Consider the following 22,027-nt stretch of genomic DNA (forward strand, 5'->3'; position numbering starts at 1 on the left):
ATCAGGGCACTGCGGGGTTTGGGCAGACCCTCGCCATAGGCGTTGACTGTGGGAGTATCAAGGTCTGGTAGGAGACTCTACCTGTGGGTTTTCTGGAGCAAAAGAAAAAACCCTTAGACTGAAAAGACCCTTAGAAGAAAAGACATATTTTGCTCTTATGAAAATAATGTCAGCTTCCCTTCTTGAAGGAAGAAGTCCTTCCCGCCATTGTTGAGATAGATGGAGCTGGTGTCCTGTGTCCCAGGCGCACAGGAGATTTCCTCTTCTTGCACATCAGTGGCCTGAGTGCTGTAACAAGAAGCCCAATGGCCCTGATCAGCCTCACCTGGGGTCTCTCACCCCTCCCTCTTCCCTGTGACCCAGGCTCTATTTAAGCTCTGTCCTGAGCCCTTAGCCCTTTCTTCAGCTTGGTGGCAGGCCTGTCAGCCTCCTGTTCTTTTGCAGCTTGGCTTATGCCTGACCATGGGCCCCCTTGATCCAGTCCCTAAGTTGCCCGCTGATTTCCCAGCCTCTCCTTGGGTCTGTCTGGTCATTATGGCCCTGGTGAGCACTCAGGGGGCTCTGTTGACCCTTGTTACCATCACTGGGTCTGCTCCTGACCTGTGGGCTGACTGCCCTGCTTGATGTCAGTCCTGCGTCATCACCATGAACTTGATGGTTGAGCTGGGCTCGGGGCTGCACCTGTCTACTGCCTCTGCATTTTCCTTGCTCAGGTACTGTGCAATGGGGCCATCGCTAGTGAGGCTGCTGCCCTCCTGCCTTGTCATCATGCTCATCTCCTGGCTCCCATCCTGCAGGGAGCGGCTGGCTCTCACTGAGCCCTGACAGCATTTCTGTTTGGATGGACTTCTACTGCCATCATCATCAGGTTAACTCAGTGTACCTTCCAAGGTCTCCTCATCATCTTAAATGAGGCATTTGGCCTGGGCCTCTGTGATTAGAGAGTTGCCTGTCTCTGGTGGAGTCCCAGCCTAATTGGGGAAGGAGTTTTGTCCACCCTTTGCAATGAGGACCTGGCTGGGGTGTCAGAGGAGTGTGGCTGGTGCCCCAAGCTGAGCTGTCCTTCCTCTTGGGGACATTCAGCTCCTTTTCTGCCCCAGGAAATGCAGTGAAGAGCATTGAATCCTTCCCTTGGCATGCATCCCTGGGGAGATCCTGACATCTGCTGCTCTCCAGACCGTCCTTGCTGGCACTGCCAGCCCTCACTTGCTTCTGGGGAGGGTTACGTGTTGCACGGAAATCTTGCTGAGTGTTGGGAACTGTGTGTGCTGTCCTGTCAGCATGTAGGGCCAAAGCCGAAGTTGAGGCATGGACTGTGGGGCGGAGGAAAGCAGATGTATTTGGTGCCCAGCATGTGCCTTTGTCTGTGGGGGACATCCCCATTTAACAGGAGTGGTGAACCAATACTTGGTTGTGGAAGGGCAATGTCCTTGTTTCTGAAACACGCCTGTGCTGCTGACTGGGGACCTCTAGATGCTGCTGACAGAGGTGAGAGGGAAAACCGCCAGGCTTGTTTCTCCTGAGAGCAATGCTGGATATCAGAGAAGGGCTAAAGCCCAAGGGCAGAGCTGACAGGCTTGGAAAACTGGTGCCTGAGCCGGTCGCTAGGGAAAGCTGAGGATGTGGCTGGTCCTCACATAGGAACCCTGTTGGAAGCTGGCCTTTAATGCTAGGTTTGGAAGGAAATGAGGCCGCATATGCTAGGACAAAACCTCAGAACAAGCCCCGGGAGAGTGAGAGCCTGGCATAACCTGATGAGATTGGCCATCTCCTCCTCCTTGCCTTCATCTTCTTCCTTCAATCCTGTGTCATTTCCCCGGAAACCTTTTAGCCTCTAATCCCGTCACTTGAAAGGAGCCTGTGTGGCTGACTGGGCATGTCATGAACAGGGAAATGAAAAGGCAGCGTTGCAGGGAACAGAAGCAGTGTCCCCATTTCTGTAATTGTGATGCTTTGCATGCAAGATGAGCTTGTTGGTAAACACATTACATGCGCAAAGGGTGCCTCTGGGCCTGGGGCGGTCGGGACCAGTATAAAAGCCAGTCCAGGAGCAGGCTCCCTCATCCACTTCTCTTGCCTTCTCCTCCCTGGTGAACGAGGTGAGCTGCAACCACCTTTGCCTCACTCTCCTCTTTCTCTTGTTCTCTTCTTTGTCTCTTGGACTCAACTGAATCTTTGCATTGGTGTAGCTTTTGCTGAGATCCCTGCTCCTTGATCCTGCCCCAGCATCTCTTTTCTCCTTATTCTCCACTGGGGGGAGGTGGGAGAAGGTCTTGTGCTATCTTAGCAGGGCCCCCTTCGGTACCGTGGCTCTTTAATCCCTCTTCCTCCCTACGCAGGCTGTCCCTGCTCCCCAGCCTGTGCCTTTTCTCTTGCCGAGCAGGCTGTCAGGCTGCGCCTCACCTGCTGCCTGTGCTTTCCCTGCCCTCTCTCCCAGGTGCACCTCCAGCCCACAACCATGTCCTGCTACGACCTGTGCCGTCCCTGTGGCCCAACCCCGCTTGCCAACAGCTGCAACGAGCCCTGCGTCAGGCAGTGCCAGGACTCCCGGGTGGTGATCCAGCCCTCTCCCGTGGTGGTGACCCTGCCCGGACCCATCCTCAGCTCCTTCCCCCAGAACACCGCTGTGGGATCCACCACCTCGGCTGCTGTTGGCAGCATCCTGAGTGAGGAGGGAGTGCCCATCTCCTCTGGGGGCTTTAACCTCTCTGGCCTTGGTGGCCGCTACTACGGCAGAAGGTGCCTGCCCTGCTAAAGGCGGGCTGGACGTCCAGTGAGTGCATCGACCAGGAAGCCCAAAACCAAAAGCCGGACTGAGGACGGAGCTGCTGGCCAGGCTTTCCAGATGGGCTGAGCACCCTCGTGGCCTCCTGCAAAGGAGGGAGGGAAGCAAGGTGCTGTCTGGAAACACGGCCAACTGATGTCTTCTCCTTCTCCTGCTTTCTTCTCCGCATCATGAGTCCCTGTTGTCTCCTGCTGTCCTGTGCCATGGGTTCATCCTGAAGCAATCCGAGAGGGCCCTGCTCATCAGCCTCTCCCCATGTGTGTGGGAGGAAGACGCGTGTCCCATGGCTGTGAAGGGGTGCCTGACTGTCAGCTGCCCTTGTGGCAGCCTGCACCGGGTCCCTTCCAGCATGCACTGCTTTGTTTCACTCTTTAGACGCATTAAAGTTTATGCTGCATTGTAGCTTGAGTCTCCTCGTGTTCCTTCCCTCCTGGGATGCCCAGTCATGCTGCTCAATGGGGGAAATGGGATGCCCTGGAGGGGAATAGGGTGGGCGGGTAAGGCCCAGTGGTGGACCTCTGTCGTGCCTGGAGGAGCTGAGTACCCTCAAGGGCCATAGTCATTGGAAGAGACATGGGGCGGTGGAGGGCTGTGTGGTATTTTCTGCATGTGCAAAGGGTGGCCCGGAGCTCCCCCAAGGGACACGTGATACTGGCTTCCAGTTGACGAGGCCAGCCATTGGCCTGCAGGAAGACATTTCTGTGCAGGCCAACCCCCAGCTGGCCAAGGCTCTGCTCTCATGTTCCCCCTCGCAATGTGTCCTTGCCCTTCCCTCCTCCAAGCACTTCTTCCAAACCCTGGAACTGGAGGGAGTCCCAAAGAACTTGAAGGGACACGGGGCAGCCAGGGCAACTGTGTAAAGGGAGCTGTGAGCCCTCTGTTAGATTTTGGCACAATGGGCATGGGTTGAGCATGGGTGTGTAAAATGGGTACGGGAGGAGGATGGACACACAGGGATAGGCCTCCCTCATGTGAAAGTGATGGGTAGTGTGGTGACATGTCCTGGAAACTCTGCGGAGGTCTAGAAGAGAGCAGGAAAAGCATCTCTGCCCCATCTGGAGCAGTCTTGTGGTCAGAAGCACAAAGTGTTACGGAGTCCTTCTGTGTGTGTCACTGTGTCCTCAAGGGACGTGAGCCTGGAGCAGATGTGCAGCAAATCCTCCAGAAACCCCACTCAGCTGCTGTGCAGGCTGTGCATGGGCCTGGAGAGTGATCCTTTTGTCCCTCCAACCAGGTCTCAAGCTGTGGAGACCGAGGGAGTGGTACCCTGCCAGCTCTGTTCTCAGTCCCTCCTTCCCACGCAGGCGAGACATTGGTCCTGCTGCTCCGGTCGTACTTCAGGTAGAGTAGGAGGCACCTCTTGTGCCGTGCTCCTCTGCCGGTCCTTGCAAAGACTCGTGGACCCTGCTTGCTGCTGAGCAGGGTTGGGTTTCCTGTGGAAATCCTGCCAGGTATTTGGTCATGCCTGGTGTGCCAGCAGTCTGGATGGTCAGAGCAGAAGCTGTGACAAAGACGTGGGTAGAAAGAAAGGTGTGTATGGATTGGCCAGCACGTGCCTTGGTCACTGGGGTGCCTCCAACTTCGCCAGAGGTCTCCAGCAAAGAGTGTTGGGAGGGGAATAGCCTTCATTCTTTACCACTGGTAGTGTGCTGCTTAAGGTGGGTAGGGATGAAGGAGAGGAGGAAGATGGCAGAAGAGCCAGGCAAGCTTCCACCGAGAGCGCAGCTCAATCTCAGAGAGAGAGTCTAAAAGCCAAGGGCAGAGGTGCCCTGCCTGGAGAGGCGATGCCTAATACAGTGTGAGTGAGCAGAGCATGAGGGAGAGCGAGTGACGGTGCCGACCCTTGCATGCGGATGTCCAGGCTGAAGCCCCAGGGTGATGAAGCCCCGTTCATCAGGAAACACTTGAAAGTGAGGCCCTGGAGGGCAAGGGGATGGCATCACCTGGCGAGGTGGGACACTCCTCATCACTGGCTGCATCATCGGCCTGTGCTGACGTGTCATTTCCCCTGGAAACGTTTTGGCCTCTAATCCCGTCACTTGAAAGGAGCCTGTGTGGCTGACTGGGCATGTCATGAACAGGGAAATGAAAAGGCAGCGTTGCAGGGAACAGAAGCAGTGTCCCCATTTCTGTAATTGTGATGCTTTGCATGCAAGATGAGCTTGTTGGTAAACACATTACATGCGCAAAGGGTGCCTCTGGGCCTGGGGCGGTCGGGACCAGTATAAAAGCCAGTCCAGGAGCAGGCTCCCTCATCCACTTCTCTTGCCTTCTCCTCCCTGGTGAACGAGGTAAGTAGCGAGTGCCTTCGACTGATTCTGCTCTTTGCCGTTTTTCTCTTTGTCTTCTGGCTTTGGTGTAGCTTTTGCTGAGACCCTTGCTCCTTTGTCGTGTTGCTGACTCTTGGCTCCTGGCCACCATCATGGGAGGTGGGAGAAGGTCTTGGGCTTTCTTCACAGGGAAACCTTGGGGACCGGGGCTGTTTAATCCCTCTTCCTCCCTACGCAGGCTGTCCCTGCTCCCCAGCCTGTGCCTTTTCTCTTGCCGAGCAGGCTGTCAGGCTGCGCCTCACCTGCTGCCTGTGCTTTCCCTGCCCTCTCTCCCAGGTGCACCTCCAGCCCACAACCATGTCCTGCTACGACCTGTGCCGTCCCTGTGGCCCAACCCCGCTTGCCAACAGCTGCAACGAGCCCTGCGTCAGGCAGTGCCAGGACTCCCGGGTGGTGATCCAGCCCTCTCCCGTGGTGGTGACCCTGCCCGGACCCATCCTCAGCTCCTTCCCCCAGAACACCGCTGTGGGATCCACCACCTCGGCTGCTGTTGGCAGCATCCTGAGTGAGGAGGGAGTGCCCATCTCCTCTGGGGGCTTTAACCTCTCTGGCCTTGGTGGCCGCTACTACGGCAGAAGGTGCCTGCCCTGCTAAAGGCGGGCTGGACGTCCAGTGAGTGCATCGACCAGGAAGCCCAAAGCCGGACTGAGGACGGAGCTGCTGGCCAGGCTTTCCAGATGGGCTGAGCACCCTCGTGGCCTCCTGCAAAGGAGGGAGGGAAGCAAGGTGCTGTCTGGAAACATGGCCAACTGATGTCTTCTCCTTCTCCTGCTTTCTTCTTCGCATCATGAGTCCCTGTTGTCTCCTGCTGTCCTGTGCCATGGGTTCATCCTGAAGCAATCCGAGAGGGCCCTGCTCATCAGCCTCTCCCCATGTGTGTGGGAGGAAGACGCGTGTCCCATGGCTGTGAAGGGGTGCCTGACTGTCAGCTGCCCTTGTGGCAGCCTGCACCGGGTCCCTTCCAGCATGCACTGCTTTGTTTCACTCTTTAGACGCATTAAAGTTTATGCTGCATTGTAGCTGGAGTCTCTTCGTGTTCCTTCCCACCTGGGATGCCCAGCCAAGCTGCTCAATGGGAAATGGGATGTTCTACAGGGTAAAAGTGTGCATGAAGGGATGTAGTGTGCTTACATCATTCTTGGGGGATTAGGAGTGGGTGTCCAACTGCAATGGTCACCTAGAGGGGACTGTCCTTTACGGGTGATATATCCTTCCCAAAGTCACCCCATCCCCTTGTCCTGAACACCAGACTTGTCGTGTCTCTCAGCAAACCCCTGCGATGCTTTCCATGGCTCCCAATTGTGTCTGGTGTGTGACTGATGCCCAAGGAATTGTGTCCCTTCACTTCTGCTCCCAGACCATCTCTTTGAGCCCCGCAGGCACCTTTCTGAAGTATTCAGCAATATTGGCAGAGCACCACGGTTACTGCTTGGGAGTTTACATGACTGAAGTGAGGGCATTTAGCAAGTCCCTCTCTGTCCTCTGCACACCAGGGAAAGGAAAAAAGAAACCCTCCAGGATGCAGCCATTGTGTTGTCCTGCCTTTCTGCCCTCAACTGCAAGACTGCTGACATCTGGGAGGGAAGTAACCTTGCTGGTGCGTGGACTTGGCATGTAGTTGGTGTGGTAAACTCCACTGGGATGTGGTGGTTGCTCCTGCCACAGGGGACAAGCTGTCTATCCCTTCTTCCCACACCCTCCAGTCCTCCACAGGTGATGTTTTGCTCCATGTCCCCCAACTCCTGCTTCAGGTAGAGTGAGGGTCACCTCCTGTGCTGTCCCATAGGCTGTGGGCACCCCCACAGTGCCTTTCCCCATAGCTAAAGCCCTGTCTTCCCTGAAAGAAGCTGCTGTCAGCAAAATCCCTGTGCCCTGCTGTGCAGGAAGGCCCTCAGGAAATGCACTCTCCATCAACCTTCATGAGCCATGCTGAGCTGACAGCAGAAGCACGGTGGGGTGAAAATGTCGTACCAGGGATGGAAGGCAGCATCTGCAGCACGTGATCAGAGAGAGCGTCAGGGCACTGGGGGGTTTGGGCAGACCCTCGACATAGGCGTTGACTGTGGGAGTAACAAGGTCTACCTGTGGATTTTCAGGGGCAGGCACGTGATTGAAAGGACCCTTAGAAGGAAAGAAATATTTTGGTGTCATGAAATTAATGTCAGCTTCCTTTCTTGAAGGAAGAAGTCCTTCCCGCCATTGTTGAGATAGATGGAGCTGGTGTCCTGTGTCCCAGGCGCACAGGAGATTTCCTCTTCTTGCACATCAGTGGCCTGAGTGCTGTAACAAGAAGCCCAATGGCCCTGATCAGCCTCACCTGGGGTCTCTCACCCCTCCCTCTTCCCTGTGACCCAGGCTCTATTTAAGCTCTATCCTGAGCCCTTAGCCCTTTCTTCAGCTTGGTGGCAGGCCTGTCAGCCTCCTGTTCTTTTGCAGCTTGGCTTATGCCTGACCATGGGCCCCCTTGATCCAGTCCCTAAGTTGCCCGTTGATTTCCCAGCCTCTCCTTGGGTCTGTCTGGTCATTATGGCCCTGGTGAGCACTCAGGGGGCTCTGTTGACCCTTGTTACCATCACTGGGTCTGCTCCTGACCTGTGGGCTGACTGCCCTGCTTGATGTCAGTCCTGCTTCATCACCATGAACTTGATGGTTGAGCTGGGCTCGGGGCTGCACCTGTCTACTGCCTCTGCATTTTCCTTGCTCAGGTACTGTGCAATGGGGCCATCGCTAGTGAGGCTGCTGCCCTCCTGCCTTGTCATCATGCTCATCTCCTGGCTCCCATCCTGCAGGGAGCGGCTGGCTCTCACTGAGCCCTGACAGCATTTCTGTTTGGATGGACTTCTACTGCCATCATCATCAGGTTAACTCAGTGTACCTTCCAAGGTCTCCTCATCATCTTAAATGAGGCATTTGGCCTGGGCCTCTGTGATTAGAGAGTTGCCTGTCTCTGGTGGAGTCCCAGCCTAATTGGGGAAGGAGTTTTGTCCACCCTTTGCAATGAGGACCTGGCTGGGTGTCAGAGGAGTGTGGCTGGTGCCCCAAGCTGAGCTGTCCTTCCTCTTGGGGACATTCAGCTCCTTTTCTGCCCCAGGAAATGCAGTGAAGAGCATTGAATCCTTCCCTTGGCATGCATCCCTGGGGAGATCCTGACATCTGCTGCTCTCCAGACCGTCCTTGCTGGCACTGCCAGCCCTCACTTGCTTCTGGGGAGGGTTACGTGTTGCACGGAAATCTTGCTGAGTGTTGGGAACTGTGTGTGCTGTCCTGTCAGCATGTAGGGCCAAAGCCGAAGTTGAGGCATGGACTGTGGGGCGGAGGAAAGCAGATGTATTTGGTGCCCAGCATGTGCCTTTGTCTGTGGGGGACATCCCCATTTAACAGGAGTGGTGAACCAATACTTGGTTGTGGAAGGGCAATGTCCTTGTTTCTGAAACACGCCTGTGCTGCTGACTGGGGACCTCTAGATGCTGCTGACAGAGGTGAGAGGGAAAACCGCCAGGCTTGTTTCTCCTGAGAGCAATGCTGGATATCAGAGAAGGGCTAAAGCCCAAGGGCAGAGCTGACAGGCTTGGAAAACTGGTGCCTGAGCCGGTCGCTAGGGAAAGCTGAGGATGTGGCTGGTCCTCACATAGGAACCCTGTTGGAAGCTGGCCTTTAATGCTAGGTTTGGAGGGAAATGAGGCCGCATATGCTAGGACAAAACCTCAGAACAAGCCCCGGGAGAGTGAGAGCCTGGCATAACCTGATGAGATTGGCCATCTCCTCCTCCTTGCCTTCATCTTCTTCCTTCAATCCTGTGTCATTTCCCCGGAAACCTTTTAGCCTCTAATCCCGTCACTTGAAAGGAGCCTGTGTGGCTGACTGGGCATGTCATGAACAGGGAAATGAAAAGGCAGCGTTGCAGGGAACAGAAGCAGTGTCCCCATTTCTGTAATTGTGATGCTTTGCATGCAAGATGAGCTTGTTGGTAAACACATTACATGCGCAAAGGGTGCCTCTGGGCCTGGGGCGGTCGGGACCAGTATAAAAGCCAGTCCAGGAGCAGGCTCCCTCATCCACTTCTCTTGCCTTCTCCTCCCTGGTGAACGAGGTGAGCAGCAACCGCCTTTGCCTCACTCTCCTCTTTCTCTTGTTCTCTTCTTTGTCTCTTGGGCTCAACTGAATCTTTGCATTGGTGTAGCTTTTGCTGAGATCCCTGCTCCTTGATCCTGCCCCAGCATCTCTTTTCTCCTTATTCTCCACTGGGGGGAGGTGGGAGAAGGTCTTGTGCTATCTTCGCAGGGCCCCCTTCGGTACCGTGGCTCTTTAATCCCTCTTCCTCCCTACGCAGGCTGTCCCCGCTCCCCAGCCTGTGCCTTTTCTCTTGCCGAGCAGGCTGTCAGGCTGCGCCTCACCTGCTGCCTGTGCTTTCCCTGCCCTCTCTCCCAGGTGCACCTCCAGCCCACAACCATGTCCTGCTACGACCTGTGCCGTCCCTGTGGCCCAACCCCGCTTGCCAACAGCTGCAACGAGCCCTGCGTCAGGCAGTGCCAGGACTCCCGGGTGGTGATCCAGCCCTCTCCCGTGGTGGTGACCCTGCCCGGACCCATCCTCAGCTCCTTCCCCCAGAACACCGCTGTGGGATCCACCACCTCGGCTGCTGTTGGCAGCATCCTGAGTGAGGAGGGAGTGCCCATCTCCTCTGGGGGCTTTAACCTCTCTGGCCTTGGTGGCCGCTACTACGGCAGAAGGTGCCTGCCCTGCTAAAGGCGGGCTGGACGTCCAGTGAGTGCATCGACCAGGAAGCCCAAAGCCAAAAGCCGGACTGAGGACGGAGCTGCTGGCCAGGCTTTCCAGATGGGCTGAGCACCCTCGTGGCCTCCTGCAAAGGAGGGAGGGAAGCAAGGTGCTGTCTGGAAACACGGCCAACTGATGTCTTCTCCTTCTCCTGCTTTCTTCTCCGCATCATGAGTCCCTGTTGTCTCCTGCTGTCCTGTGCCATGGGTTCATCCTGAAGCAATCCGAGAGGGCCCTGCTCATCAGCCTCTCCCCATGTGTGTGGGAGGAAGACGCGTGTCCCATGGCTGTGAAGGGGTGCCTGACTGTCAGCTGCCCTTGTGGCAGCCTGCACCGGGTCCCTTCCAGCATGCACTGCTTTGTTTCATTCTTTAGACGCATTAAAGTTTATGCTGCATTGTAGCTTGAGTCTCCTCGTGTTCCTTCCCTCCTGGGATGCCCAGTCATGCTGCTCAATGGGGGAAATGGGATGCCCTGGAGGGGAATAGGGTGGGCGGGTAAGGCCCAGTGGTGGACCTCTGTCGTGCCTGGAGGAGCTGAGTACCCTCAAGGGCCATGGTCATTGGAAGAGACATGGGGCGGTGGAGGGCTGTGTGGTATTTTCTGCATGTGCAAAGGGTGGCCCGGAGCTCCCCCAAGGGACACGTGATACTGGCTTCCAGTTGACGAGGCCAGGCATTGGCCTGCAGGAAGACATTTCTGTGCAGGCCAACCCCCAGCTGGCCAAGGCTCTGCTCTCATGTTCCCCCTCGCAATGTGTCCTTGCCCTTCCCTCCTCCAAGCACTTCTTCCAAACCCTGGAACTGGAGGGAGTCCCAAAGAACTTGAAGGGACACGGGGCAGCCAGGGCAACTGTGTAAAGGGAGCTGTGAGCCCTCTGTTAGATTTTGGCACAATGGGCATGGGTTGAGCATGGGTGTGTAAAATGGGTACGGGAGGAGGATGGACACACAGGGATAGGCCTCCCTCATGTGAAAGTGATGGGTAGTGTGGTGACATGTCCTGGAAACTCTGCGGAGGTCTAGAAGAGAGCAGGAAAAGCATCTCTGCCCCATCTGGAGCAGTCTTGTGGTCAGAAGCACAAAGTGTTACGGAGTCCTTCTGTGTGTGTCACTGTGTCCTCAAGGGACGTGAGCCTGGAGCAGATGTGCAGCAAATCCTCCAGAAACCCCACTCAGCTGCTGTGCAGGCTGTGCATGGGCCTGGAGAGTGATCCTTTTGTCCCTCCAACCAGGTCTCAAGCTGTGGAGACCGAGGGAGTGGTACCCTGCCAGCTCTGTTCTCAGTCCCTCCTTCCCACGCAGGCGAGACATTGGTCCTGCTGCTCCGGTCGTACTTCAGGTAGAGTAGGAGGCACCTCTTGTGCCGTGCTCCTCTGCCGGTCCTTGCAAAGACTCGTGGACCCTGCTTGCTGCTGAGCAGGGTTGGGTTTCCTGTGGAAATCCTGCCAGGTATTTGGTCATGCCTGGTGTGCCAGCAGTCTGGATGGTCAGAGCAGAAGCTGTGACAAAGACGTGGGTAGAAAGAAAGGTGTGTATGGATTGGCCAGCACGTGCCTTGGTCACTGGGGTGCCTCCAACTTTGCCAGAGGTCTCCAGCAAAGAGTGTTGGGAGGGGAATAGCCTTCATTCTTTACCACTGGTAGTGTGCTGCTTAAGGTGGGTAGGGATGAAGGAGAGGAGGAAGATGGCAGAAGAGCCAGGCAAGCTTCCACCGAGAGCGCAGCTCAATCTCAGAGAGAGAGTCTAAAAGCCAAGGGCAGAGGTGCCCTGCCTGGAGAGGCGATGCCTAATACGGTGTGAGTGAGCAGAGCATGAGGGAGAGCGAGTGACGGTGCCGACCCTTGCATGCGGATGTCCAGGCTGAAGCCCCAGGGTGATGAAGCCCCGTTCATCAGGAAACACTTGAAAGTGAGGCCCTGGAGGGCAAGGGGATGGCATCACCTGGCGAGGTGGGACACTCCTCATCACTGGCTGCATCATCGGCCTGTGCTGACGTGTCATTTCCCCTGGAAACGTTTTGGCCTCTAATCCCGTCACTTGAAAGGAGCCTGTGTGGCTGACTGGGCATGTCATGAACAGGGAAATGAAAAGGCAGCGTTGCAGGGAACAGAAGCAGTGTCCCCATTTCTGTAATTGTGATGCTTTGCATGCAAGATGAGCTTGTTGGTAAACACATTACATGCGCAAAGGGTGCCTCTGGGCCTGGGGCGGTCGGGACCAGTATAAAAGCCAGTCCAGGAGCAGGCTCCCTCATCCACTTCTCTTGCCTTCTCCTCCCTGGTGAACGAGGTGAGCAGCAACTGCCTTTGCCTCACTCTCCTCTTTCTCTTGTTCTCTTCTTTGTCTTCTGGCTTTGGTGTAGCTTTTGCTGAGACCCTTGCTCCTTTGTCGTGTTGCTGACTCTTGGCTCCTGGCCACCATCATGGGAGGTGGGAGAAGGTCTTGGGCTTTCTTTACAGGGAAACCTTGGGGACCGGGGCTGTCTAATCTCTCTTCCTCCCTACGCAGGCTGTCCCCGCTCCCCAGCCTGTGCCTTTTCTCTTGCCGAGCAGGCTGTCAGGCTGCGCCTCACCTGCTGCCTGTGCTTTCCCTGCCCTCTCTCCCAGGTGCACCTCCAGCCCACAACCATGTCCTGCTACGACCTGTGCCGTCCCTGTGGCCCAACCCCGCTTGCCAACAGCTGCAACGAGCCCTGCGTCAGGCAGTGCCAGGACTCCCGGGTGGTGATCCAGCCCTCTCCCGTGGTGGTGACCCTGCCCGGACCCATCCTCAGCTCCTTCCCCCAGAACACCGCTGTGGGATCCACCACCTCGGCTGCTGTTGGCAGCATCCTGAGTGAGGAGGGAGTGCCCATCTCCTCTGGGGGCTTTAACCTCTCTGGCCTTGGTGGCCGCTACTACGGCAGAAGGTGCCTGCCCTGCTAAAGGCGGGCTGGACGTCCAGTGAGTGCATCGACCAGGAAGCCCAAAGCCGGACTGAGGACGGAGCTGCTGGCCAGGCTTTCCAGATGGGCTGAGCACCCTCGTGGCCTCCTGCAAAGGAGGGAGGGAAGCAAGGTGCTGTCTGGAAACACGGCCAACTGATGTCTTCTCCTTCTCCTGCTTTCTTCTCCGCATCATGAGTCCCTGTTGTCTCCTGCTGTCCTGTGCCATGGGTTCATCCTGAAGCAATCCGAGAGGGCCCTGCTCATCAGCCTCTCCCCATGTGTGTGGGAGGAAGACGCGTGTCCCATGGCTGTGAAGGGGTGCCTGACTGTCAGCTGCCCTTGTGGCAGCCTGCACCGGGTCCCTTCCAGCATGCACTGCTTTGTTTCACTCTTTAGACGCATTAAAGTTTATGCTGCATTGTAGCTGGAGTCTCTTCGTGTTCCTTCCCACCTGGGATGCCCAGCCAAGCTGCTCAATGGGAAATGGGATGTTCTACAGGGTAAAAGTGTGCATGAAGGGATGTAGTGTGCTTACATCATTCTTGGGGGATTAGGAGTGGGTGTCCAACTGCAATGGTCACCTAGAGGGGACTGTCCTTTACGGGTGATATATCCTTCCCAAAGTCACCCCATCCCCTTGTCCTGAACACCAGACTTGTCGTGTCTCTCAGCAAACCCCTGCGATGCTTTCCATGGCTCCCAATTGTGTCTGGTGTGTGACTGATGCCCAAGGAATTGTGTCCCTTCACTTCTGCTCCCAGACCATCTCTTTGAGCCCCGCAGGCACCTTTCTGAAGTATTCAGCAATATTGGCAGAGCACCACGGTTACTGCTTGGGAGTTTACATGACTGAAGTGAGGGCATTTAGCAAGTCCCTCTCTGTCCTCTGCACACCAGGGAAAGGAAAAAAGAAACCCTCCAGGATGCAGCCATTGTGTTGTCCTGCCTTTCTGCCCTCAACTGCAAGACTGCTGACATCAGGGAGGGAAGTAACCTTGCTGGTGCGTGGACTTGGCATGTAGTTGGTGTGGTAAACTCCACTGGGATGTGGTGGTTGCTCCTGCCACAGGGGACAAGCTGTCTATCCCTTCTTCCCACACCCTCCAGTCCTCCACAGGTGATGTTTTGCTCCATGTCCCCCAACTCCTGCTTCAGGTAGAGTGAGGGTCACCTCCTGTGCTGTCCCATAGGCTGTGGGCACCCCCACAGTGCCTTTCCCCATAGCTAAAGCCCTGTCTTCCCTGAAAGAAGCTGCTGTCAGCAAAATCCCTGTGCCCTGCTGTGCAGGAAGGCCCTCAGGAAATGCACTCTCCATCAACCTTCATGAGCCATGCTGAGCTGACAGCAGAAGCACGGTGGGGTGAAAATGTCGTACCAGGGATGGAAGGCAGCATCTGCAGCACGTGATCAGAGAGAGCGTCAGGGCACTGGGGGGTTTGGGCAGACCCTCGCCATAGGCGTTGACTGTGGGAGTATCAAGGTCTGGTAGGAGACTCTACCTGTGGGTTTTCTGGAGCAGGCATGTGATTGAAAGGACCCTTAGAAGAAAAGACATATTTTGCTCTTATGAAAATAATGTCAGCTTCCTTTCTTGAAGGAAGAAGTCCTTCCCGCCATTGTTGAGATAGATGGAGCTGGTGTCCTGTGTCCCAGGCGCACAGGAGATTTCCTCTTCTTGCACATCAGTGGCCTGAGTGCTGTAACAAGAAGCCCAATGGCCCTGATCAGCCCCACCTGGGGTCTCTCACCCCTCCCTCTTCCCTGTGACCCAGGCTCTATTTAAGCTCTGTCCTGAGCCCTTAGCCCTTTCTTCAGCTTGGTGGCAGGCCTGTCAGCCTCCTGTTCTTTTGCAGCTTGGCTTATGCCTGACCATGGGCCCCCTTGATCCAGTCCCTAAGTTGCCCGTTGATTTCCCAGCCTCTCCTTGGGTCTGTCTGGTCATTATGGCCCTGGTGAGCACTCAGGGGGCTCTGTTGACCCTTGTTACCATCACTGGGTCTGCTCCTGACCTGTGGGCTGACTGCCCTGCTTGATGTCAGTCCTGCTTCATCACCATGAACTTGATGGTTGAGCTGGGCTCGGGGCTGCACCTGTCTACTGCCTCTGCATTTTCCTTGCTCAGGTACTGTGCAATGGGGCCATCGCTAGTGAGGCTGCTGCCCTCCTGCCTTGTCATCATGCTCATCTCCTGGCTCCCATCCTGCAGGGAGCGGCTGGCTCTCACTGAGCCCTGACAGCATTTCTGTTTGGATGGACTTCTACTGCCATCATCATCAGGTTAACTCAGTGTACCTTCCAAGGTCTCCTCATCATCTTAAATGAGGCATTTGGCCTGGGCCTCTGTGATTAGAGAGTTGCCTGTCTCTGGTGGAGTCCCAGCCTAATTGGGGAAGGAGTTTTGTCCACCCTTTGCAATGAGGACCTGGCTGGGTGTCAGAGGAGTGTGGCTGGTGCCCCAAGCTGAGCTGTCCTTCCTCTTGGGGACATTCAGCTCCTTTTCTGCCCCAGGAAATGCAGTGAAGAGCATTGAATCCTTCCCTTGGCATGCATCCCTGGGGAGATCCTGACATCTGCTGCTCTCCAGACCGTCCTTGCTGGCACTGCCAGCCCTCACTTGCTTCTGGGGAGGGTTACGTGTTGCACGGAAATCTTGCTGAGTGTTGGGAACTGTGTGTGCTGTCCTGTCAGCATGTAGGGCCAAAGCCGAAGTTGAGGCATGGACTGTGGGGCGGAGGAAAGCAGATGTACTTGGTGCCCAGCATGTGCCTTTGTCTGTGGGGGACATCCCCATTTAACAGGAGTGGTGAACCAATACTTGGTTGTGGAAGGGCAATGTCCTTGTTTCTGAAACACGCCTGTGCTGCTGACTGGGGACCTCTAGATGCTGCTGACAGAGGTGAGAGGGAAAACCGCCAGGCTTGTTTCTCCTGAGAGCAATGCTGGATATCAGAGAAGGGCTAAAGCCCAAGGGCAGAGCTGACAGGCTTGGAAAACTGGTGCCTGAGCCGGTCGCTAGGGAAAGCTGAGGATGTGGCTGGTCCTCACATAGGAACCCTGTTGGAAGCTGGCCTTTAATGCTAGGTTTGGAAGGAAATGAGGCCGCATATGCTAGGACAAAACCTCAGAACAAGCCCCGGGAGAGTGAGAGCCTGGCATAACCTGATGAGATTGGCCATCTCCTCCTCCTTGCCTTCATCTTCTTCCTTCAATCCTGTGTCATTTCCCCGGAAACCTTTTAGCCTCTAATCCCGTCACTTGAAAGGAGCCTGTGTGGCTGACTGGGCATGTCATGAACAGGGAAATGAAAAGGCAGCGTTGCAGGGAACAGAAGCAGTGTCCCCATTTCTGTAATTGTGATGCTTTGCATGCAAGATGAGCTTGTTGGTAAACACATTACATGCGCAAAGGGTGCCTCTGGGCCTGGGGCGGTCGGGACCAGTATAAAAGCCAGTCCAGGAGCAGGCTCCCTCATCCACTTCTCTTGCCTTCTCCTCCCTGGTGAACGAGGTGAGCTGCAACCACCTTTGCCTCACTCTCCTCTTTCTCTTGTTCTCTTCTTTGTCTTTTGGACTCAACTGAATCTTTGCATTGGTGTAGCTTTTGCTGAGATCCCTGCTCCTTGATCCTGCTCCCAGCATCTCTCTTCTCCTTATTCTCCACTGGGGGGAGGTGGGAGAAGGTCTTGTGCTATCTTAGCAGGGCCCCCTTCGGTACCGTGGCTCTTTAATCCCTCTTCCTCCCTAGGCAGGCTGTCCCCACTCCCCAGCCTGTGCCTTTTCTCTTGCCGAGCAGGCTGTCAGGCTGCGCCTCACCTGCTGCCTGTGCTTTCCCTGCCCTCTCTCCCAGGTGCACCTCCAGCCCACAACCATGTCCTGCTACGACCTGTGCCGTCCCTGTGGCCCAACCCCGCTTGCCAACAGCTGCAACGAGCCCTGCGTCAGGCAGTGCCAGGACTCCCGGGTGGTGATCCAGCCCTCTCCCGTGGTGGTGACCCTGCCCGGACCCATCCTCAGCTCCTTCCCCCAGAACACCGCTGTGGGATCCACCACCTCGGCTGCTGTTGGCAGCATCCTGAGTGAGGAGGGAGTGCCCATCTCCTCTGGGGGCTTTAACCTCTCTGGCCTTGGTGGCCGCTACTACGGCAGAAGGTGCCTGCCCTGCTAAAGGCGGGCTGGACGTCCAGTGAGTGCATCGACCAGGAAGCCCAAAGCCGGACTGAGGACGGAGCTGCTGGCCAGGCTTTCCAGATGGGCTGAGCACCCTCGTGGCCTCCTGCAAAGGAGGGAGGGAAGCAAGGTGCTGTCTGGAAACACGGCCAACTGATGTCTTCTCCTTCTCCTGCTTTCTTCTCCGCATCATGAGTCCCTGTTGTCTCCTGCTGTCCTGTGCCATGGGTTCATCCTGAAGCAATCCGAGAGGGCCCTGCTCATCAGCCTCTCCCCATGTGTGTGGGAGGAAGACGCGTGTCCCATGGCTGTGAAGGGGTGCCTGACTGTCAGCTGCCCTTGTGGCAGCCTGCACCGGGTCCCTTCCAGCATGCACTGCTTTGTTTCACTCTTTAGACGCATTAAAGTTTATGCTGCATTGTAGCTTGAGTCTCCTCGTGTTCCTTCCCTCCTGGGATGCCCAGTCATGCTGCTCAATGGGGGAAATGGGATGTCCTGGAGGGGAATAGGGTGGGCGGGTAAGGCCCAGTGGTGGACCTCTGTCGTGCCTGGAGGAGCTGAGTACCCTCAAGGGTCATGGTCATTGGAAGAGACATGGGGCGGTGGAGGGCTGTGTGATATTTTCTGCGTATGCAAAGGGTGGCCCGGAGCTCCCCCAAGGGACATGTAAGCAACCAGTGAGGTTGCATACTGGCTTCCAATTGACGAGGCAAGCCATTGGCCTGCAGGAAGACATTTCTGTGCAGGCCAACCCCCAGCTGGCCAAGGCTCTGCTCTCGTGTTCCCCCTCGCAATGTGTCCTTGCCCTTCCCTCCTCCAAGCACTTCTTCCAAACCCTGGAACTGGAGGGAGTCCCAAAGAACTTGAAGGGACACGGGGCAGCCAGGGCAACTGTGTAAAGGGAGCTGTGAGCCCTCTGTTAGATTTTGGCACAATGGGCATGGGTTGAGCATGGGTGTGTAAAATGGGTACGGGAGGAGGATGGACACACAGGGGTAGGCCTCCCTCATGTGAAAGTGATGGGTAGTGTGGTGACATGTCCTGGAAACTCTGCGGAGGTCTAGAAGAGAGCAGGAAAAGCATCTCTGCCCCATCTGGAGCAGTCTTGTGGTCAGAAGCACAAAGTGTTACGGAGTCCTTCTGTGTGTGTCACTGTGTCCTGAACGGACGTGAGCCTGGAGCAGATGTGCAGCAAATCCTCCAGAAACCCCACTCAGCTGCTGTGCAGGCTGTGCCTGGAGAGGTCCCGAGCAGTGATCCTTTTGTCCCTCCAACCAGGCCTCAAGCTGTGGAGACCGAGGGAGTGGTACCCTGCCAGCTCTGTTCTCAGTCCCTCCTTCCCACGCAGGCGAGACATTGGTCCTGCTGCTCCGGTCGTACTTCAGGTAGAGTAGGAGGCACCTCTTGTGCCGTGCTCCTCTGCCGGTCCTTGCAAAGACTCGTGGACCCTGCTTGCTGCTGAGCAGGGTTGGGTTTCCTGTGGAAATCCTGCCAGGTATTTGGTCATGCCTGGTGTGCCAGCAGTCTGGATGGTCAGAGCAGAAGCTGTGACAAAGACGTGGGTAGAAAGAAAGGTGTGTATGGATTGGCCAGCACGTGCCTTGGTCACTGGGGTGCCTCCAACTTTGCCAGAGGTCTCCAGCAAAGAGTGTTGGGAGGGGAATAGCCTCCATTCTTTACCACTGGTAGTGTGCTGCTTAAGGTGGGTAGGGATGAAGGAGAGGAGGAAGATGGCAGAAGAGCCAGGCAAGCTTCCACCGAGAGCGCAGCTCAATCTCAGAGAGAGAGTCTAAAAGCCAAGGGCAGAGGTGCCCTGCCTGGAGAGGCGATGCCTAATACAGTGTGAGTGAGCAGAGCATGAGGGAGAGCGAGTGACGGTGCCGACCCTTGCATGCGGATGTCCAGGCTGAAGCCCCAGGGTTATGAAGCCCCGTTCATCAGGAAACACTTGAAAGTGAGGCCCTGGAGGGCAAGGGGATGGCATCACCTGGCGAGGTGGGACACTCCTCATCACTGGCTGCATCATCGGCCTGTGCTGACATGTCATTTCCCCTGGAAACGTTTTGGCCTCTAATCCCGTCACTTGAAAGGAGCCTGTGTGGCTGACTGGGCATGTCATGAACAGGGAAATGAAAAGGCAGCGTTGCAGGGAACAGAAGCAGTGTCCCCATTTCTGTAATTGTGATGCTTTGCATGCAAGATGAGCTTGTTGGTAAACACATTACGTGCGCAAAGGGTGCCTCTGGGCCTGGGGCGGTCGGGACCAGTATAAAAGCCAGTCCAGGAGCAGGCTCCCTCATCCACTTCTCTTGCCTTCTCCTCCCTGGTGAACGAGGTAAGCAGCAACCGCCTTTGCCTCACTCTCCTTTTTCTCTTGTTCTCTTCTTTGTTTCTGGCTTTGGTGTAGCTTTTGCTGAGACCCTTGCTCCTTTGTCGTGTTGCTGACTCTTGGCTCCTGGCCACCATCATGGGAGGTGGGAGAAGGTCTTGGGCTTTCTTTACAGGGAAACCTTGGGGACCGGGGCTGTTTAATCCCTCTTCCTCCCTAGGCAGGCTGTCCCTGCTCCCCAGCCTGTGCCTTTTCTCTTGCCGAGCAGGCTGTCAGGCTGCGCCTCACCTGCTGCCTGTGCTTTCCCTGCCCTCTCTCCCAGGTGCACCTCCAGCCCACAACCATGTCCTGCTACGACCTGTGCCGTCCCTGTGGCCCAACCCCACTTGCCAACAGCTGCAACGAGCCCTGCGTCAGGCAGTGCCAGGACTCCCGGGTGGTGATCCAGCCCTCTCCCGTGGTGGTGACCCTGCCCGGACCCATCCTCAGCTCCTTCCCCCAGAACACCGCTGTGGGATCCACCACCTCGGCTGCTGTTGGCAGCATCCTGAGTGAGGAGGGAGTGCCCATCTCCTCTGGGGGCTTTAACCTCTCTGGCCTTGGTGGCCGCTACTACGGCAGAAGGTGCCTGCCCTGCTAAAGGCGGGCTGGACGTCCAGTGAGTGCATTGACCAGGAAGCCCAAAGCCGGACTGAGGACGGAGCTGCTGGCCAGGCTTTCCAGATGGGCTGAGCACCCTCGTGGCCTCCTGCAAAGGAGGGAGGGAAGCAAGGTGCTGTCTGGAAACACGGCCAACTGATGTCTTCTCCTTCTCCTGCTTTCTTCTCCGCATCATGAGTCCCTGTTGTCTCCTGCTGTCCTGTGCCATGGGTTCATCCTGAAGCAATCCGAGAGGGCCCTGCTCATCAGCCTCTCCCCATGTGTGTGGGAGGAAGACGCGTGTCCCATGGCTGTGAAGGGGTGCCTGACTGTCAGCTGCCCTTGTGGCAGCCTGCACCGGGTCCCTTCCAGCATGCACTGCTTTGTTTCACTCTTTAGACGCATTAAAGTTTATGCTGCATTGTAGCTGGAGTCTCTTCGTGTTCCTTCCCACCTGGGATGCCCAGCCAAGCTGCTCAATGGGAAATAGGATGCTCTACAGGGTAAAAGTGTGCATGAAGGGATGTAGTGTGCTTACATCATTCTTGGGGGATTAGGAGTGGGTGTCCAACTGCAATGGTCACCTAGAGGGGACTGTCCTTTACGGGTGATATATCCTTCCCAAAGTCACCCCATCCCCTTGTCCTGAACACCAGACTTGTCGTGTCTCTCAGCAAACCCCTGCGATGCTTTCCATGGCTCCCAATTGTGTCTGGTGTGTGACTGATGCCCAAGCAATTGTGTCCCTTCACTTCTGCCCCCAGACCATCTCTTTGAGCCCCGCAGGCACCTTTCTGAAGTATTCAGCAATATTGGCAGAGCACCACGGTTACTGCTTGGGAGTTTACATGACTGAAGTGAGGGCATTTAGCAAGTCCCTCTCTGTCCTCTGCACACCAGGGAAAGGAAAAAAGAAACCCTCCAGGATGCAGCCATTGTGTCGTCCTGCCTTTCTGCCCTCAACTGCAAGACTGCTGACATCAGGGAGGGAAGTAACCTTGCTGGTGCGTGGACTTGGCATGTAGTTGGTGTGGTAAACTCCACTGGGATGTGGTGGTTGCTCCTGCCGCAGGGGACAAGCTGTCTATCTCTCCCTCCCACATCCTCCAGTCCTCCACAGGTGATGTTTTGCTCCATGTCCCCCAACTCCTGCTTCAGGTAGAGTGAGGGTCACCTCCTGTGCTGTCCCATAGGCTGTGGGCACCCCCACAGTGCCTTTCCCCATAGCTAAAGCCCTGTCTTCCCTGAAAGAAGCTGCTGTCAGCAAAATCCCTGTGCCCTGCTGTGCAGGAAGGCCCTCAGGAAATGCACTCTCCATCAACCTTCATGAGCCATGCTGAGCTGACAGCAGAAGCACGGTGGGGTGAAAATGTCGTACCAGGGATGGAAGGCAGCATCTGCAGCACGTGATCAGAGAGAGCGTCAGGGCACTGGGGGGTTTGGGCAGACCCTCGCCATAGGCGTTGACTGTGGGAGTATCAAGGTCTGGTAGGAGACTCTACCTGTGGGTTTTCTGGAGCAAAAGAAAAAACCCTTAGACTGAAAAGACCCTTAGGCGAAAAGACATATTTTGCTCTTATGAAAATAATGTCAGCTTCCTTTCTTGAAGGAAGAAGTCCTTCCCGCCATTGTTGAGATAGATGGAGCTGGTGTCCTGTGTCCCAGGCGCACAGGAGATTTCCTCTTCTTGCACATCAGTGGCCTGAGTGCTGTAACAAGAAGCCCAATGGCCCTGATCAGCCTCACCTGGGGTCTCTCACCCCTCCCTCTTCCCTGTGACCCAGGCTCTATTTAAGCTCTGTCCTGAGCCCTTAGCCCTTTCTTCAGCTTGGTGGCAGGCCTGTCAGCCTCCTGTTCTTTTGCAGCTTGGCTTATGCCTGACCATGGGCCCCCTTGATCCAGTCCCTAAGTTGCCCGTTGATTTCCCAGCCTCTCCTTGGGTCTGTCTGGTCATTATGGCCCTGGTGAGCACTCAGGGGGCTCTGTTGACCCTTGTTACCATCACTGGGTCTGCTCCTGACCTGTGGGCTGACTGCCCTGCTTGATGTCAGTCCTGCTTCATCACCATGAACTT

General features: G+C 56.0%; 6 protein-coding genes across 7 annotated transcripts; all 6 read left to right on the forward strand.

The window, feature by feature from the left end:
• Positions 1 to 2,012: 2,012 nt before the first annotated feature.
• LOC142094143 (feather beta keratin) lies at positions 2,013 to 2,791 on the forward strand. Its single transcript, XM_075176023.1, has 2 exons — positions 2,013 to 2,099; positions 2,438 to 2,791. Exon 2 carries the CDS (start codon positions 2,459 to 2,461, stop codon positions 2,753 to 2,755), a length of 297 nt encoding a protein of 98 aa, XP_075032124.1. The 5' UTR covers positions 2,013 to 2,099; positions 2,438 to 2,458; the 3' UTR covers positions 2,756 to 2,791.
• A 2,198-nt stretch (positions 2,792 to 4,989) lies between these two features.
• On the forward strand, positions 4,990 to 6,122 carry LOC142094150 (feather beta keratin). The gene is made up of 2 exons (XM_075176034.1): positions 4,990 to 5,076; positions 5,392 to 6,122. Exon 2 carries the CDS (start codon positions 5,413 to 5,415, stop codon positions 5,707 to 5,709), a length of 297 nt encoding a protein of 98 aa, XP_075032135.1. The 5' UTR covers positions 4,990 to 5,076; positions 5,392 to 5,412; the 3' UTR covers positions 5,710 to 6,122.
• Positions 6,123 to 9,118: 2,996 nt separating this feature from the next.
• LOC142094147 (feather beta keratin) lies at positions 9,119 to 9,912 on the forward strand. Its single transcript, XM_075176030.1, has 2 exons — positions 9,119 to 9,205; positions 9,544 to 9,912. Exon 2 carries the CDS (start codon positions 9,565 to 9,567, stop codon positions 9,859 to 9,861), a length of 297 nt encoding a protein of 98 aa, XP_075032131.1. The 5' UTR covers positions 9,119 to 9,205; positions 9,544 to 9,564; the 3' UTR covers positions 9,862 to 9,912.
• A 2,183-nt stretch (positions 9,913 to 12,095) lies between these two features.
• On the forward strand, positions 12,096 to 12,905 carry LOC142094139 (feather beta keratin). Its single transcript, XM_075176018.1, has 2 exons — positions 12,096 to 12,182; positions 12,500 to 12,905. The coding sequence occupies exon 2, from the start codon at positions 12,521 to 12,523 to the stop codon at positions 12,815 to 12,817; it is 297 nt and encodes a 98-aa protein (XP_075032119.1). The 5' UTR covers positions 12,096 to 12,182; positions 12,500 to 12,520; the 3' UTR covers positions 12,818 to 12,905.
• Positions 12,906 to 16,239: 3,334 nt separating this feature from the next.
• LOC142094140 (feather beta keratin) lies at positions 16,240 to 17,071 on the forward strand. The gene is made up of 2 exons (XM_075176019.1): positions 16,240 to 16,326; positions 16,666 to 17,071. Exon 2 carries the CDS (start codon positions 16,687 to 16,689, stop codon positions 16,981 to 16,983), a length of 297 nt encoding a protein of 98 aa, XP_075032120.1. The 5' UTR covers positions 16,240 to 16,326; positions 16,666 to 16,686; the 3' UTR covers positions 16,984 to 17,071.
• Positions 17,072 to 19,038: 1,967 nt separating this feature from the next.
• Positions 19,039 to 19,974, forward strand: LOC142094155 (feather beta keratin). Of its 2 annotated transcripts, none has more exons than XM_075176040.1 (2): positions 19,039 to 19,316; positions 19,634 to 19,974. In XM_075176040.1, the coding sequence occupies exons 1-2, from the start codon at positions 19,170 to 19,172 to the stop codon at positions 19,952 to 19,954; spliced, it is 468 nt and encodes a 155-aa protein (XP_075032141.1). In that variant the 5' UTR covers positions 19,039 to 19,169; the 3' UTR covers positions 19,955 to 19,974. The 2 variants fall into 2 exon arrangements, with proteins under 2 accessions (XP_075032141.1, XP_075032140.1); XM_075176039.1 differs by having other exon boundaries at positions 19,244 to 19,320; positions 19,637 to 19,974.
• Positions 19,975 to 22,027: the final 2,053 nt, after the last annotated feature.

Source organism: Calonectris borealis, chromosome 29 (genome assembly GCF_964195595.1).
Source record: "Calonectris borealis chromosome 29, bCalBor7.hap1.2, whole genome shotgun sequence".
NCBI lineage: Eukaryota > Metazoa > Chordata > Aves > Procellariiformes > Procellariidae > Calonectris > Calonectris borealis.

Excerpts from the sequence above, each read along its gene's own strand:
- LOC142094143 (XM_075176023.1), top strand. The coding sequence starts at position 2,459 with ATGTCCTGCTACGACCTGTGCCGTCCCTGTGGCCCAACCCCGCTTGCC.
- LOC142094150 (XM_075176034.1), top strand. The coding sequence starts at position 5,413 with ATGTCCTGCTACGACCTGTGCCGTCCCTGTGGCCCAACCCCGCTTGCC.
- LOC142094147 (XM_075176030.1), top strand. The coding sequence starts at position 9,565 with ATGTCCTGCTACGACCTGTGCCGTCCCTGTGGCCCAACCCCGCTTGCC.
- LOC142094139 (XM_075176018.1), top strand. The coding sequence starts at position 12,521 with ATGTCCTGCTACGACCTGTGCCGTCCCTGTGGCCCAACCCCGCTTGCC.
- LOC142094140 (XM_075176019.1), top strand. The coding sequence starts at position 16,687 with ATGTCCTGCTACGACCTGTGCCGTCCCTGTGGCCCAACCCCGCTTGCC.
- LOC142094155 (XM_075176040.1), top strand. The coding sequence starts at position 19,170 with ATGCTTTGCATGCAAGATGAGCTTGTTGGTAAACACATTACGTGCGCA. Across the intron at positions 19,317-19,633 it reads GCCTTCTCCTCCCTGGTGAA|CAGGTGCACCTCCAGCCCAC; the intron begins CGAGGTAAGCAG and ends TGCCCTCTCTCC.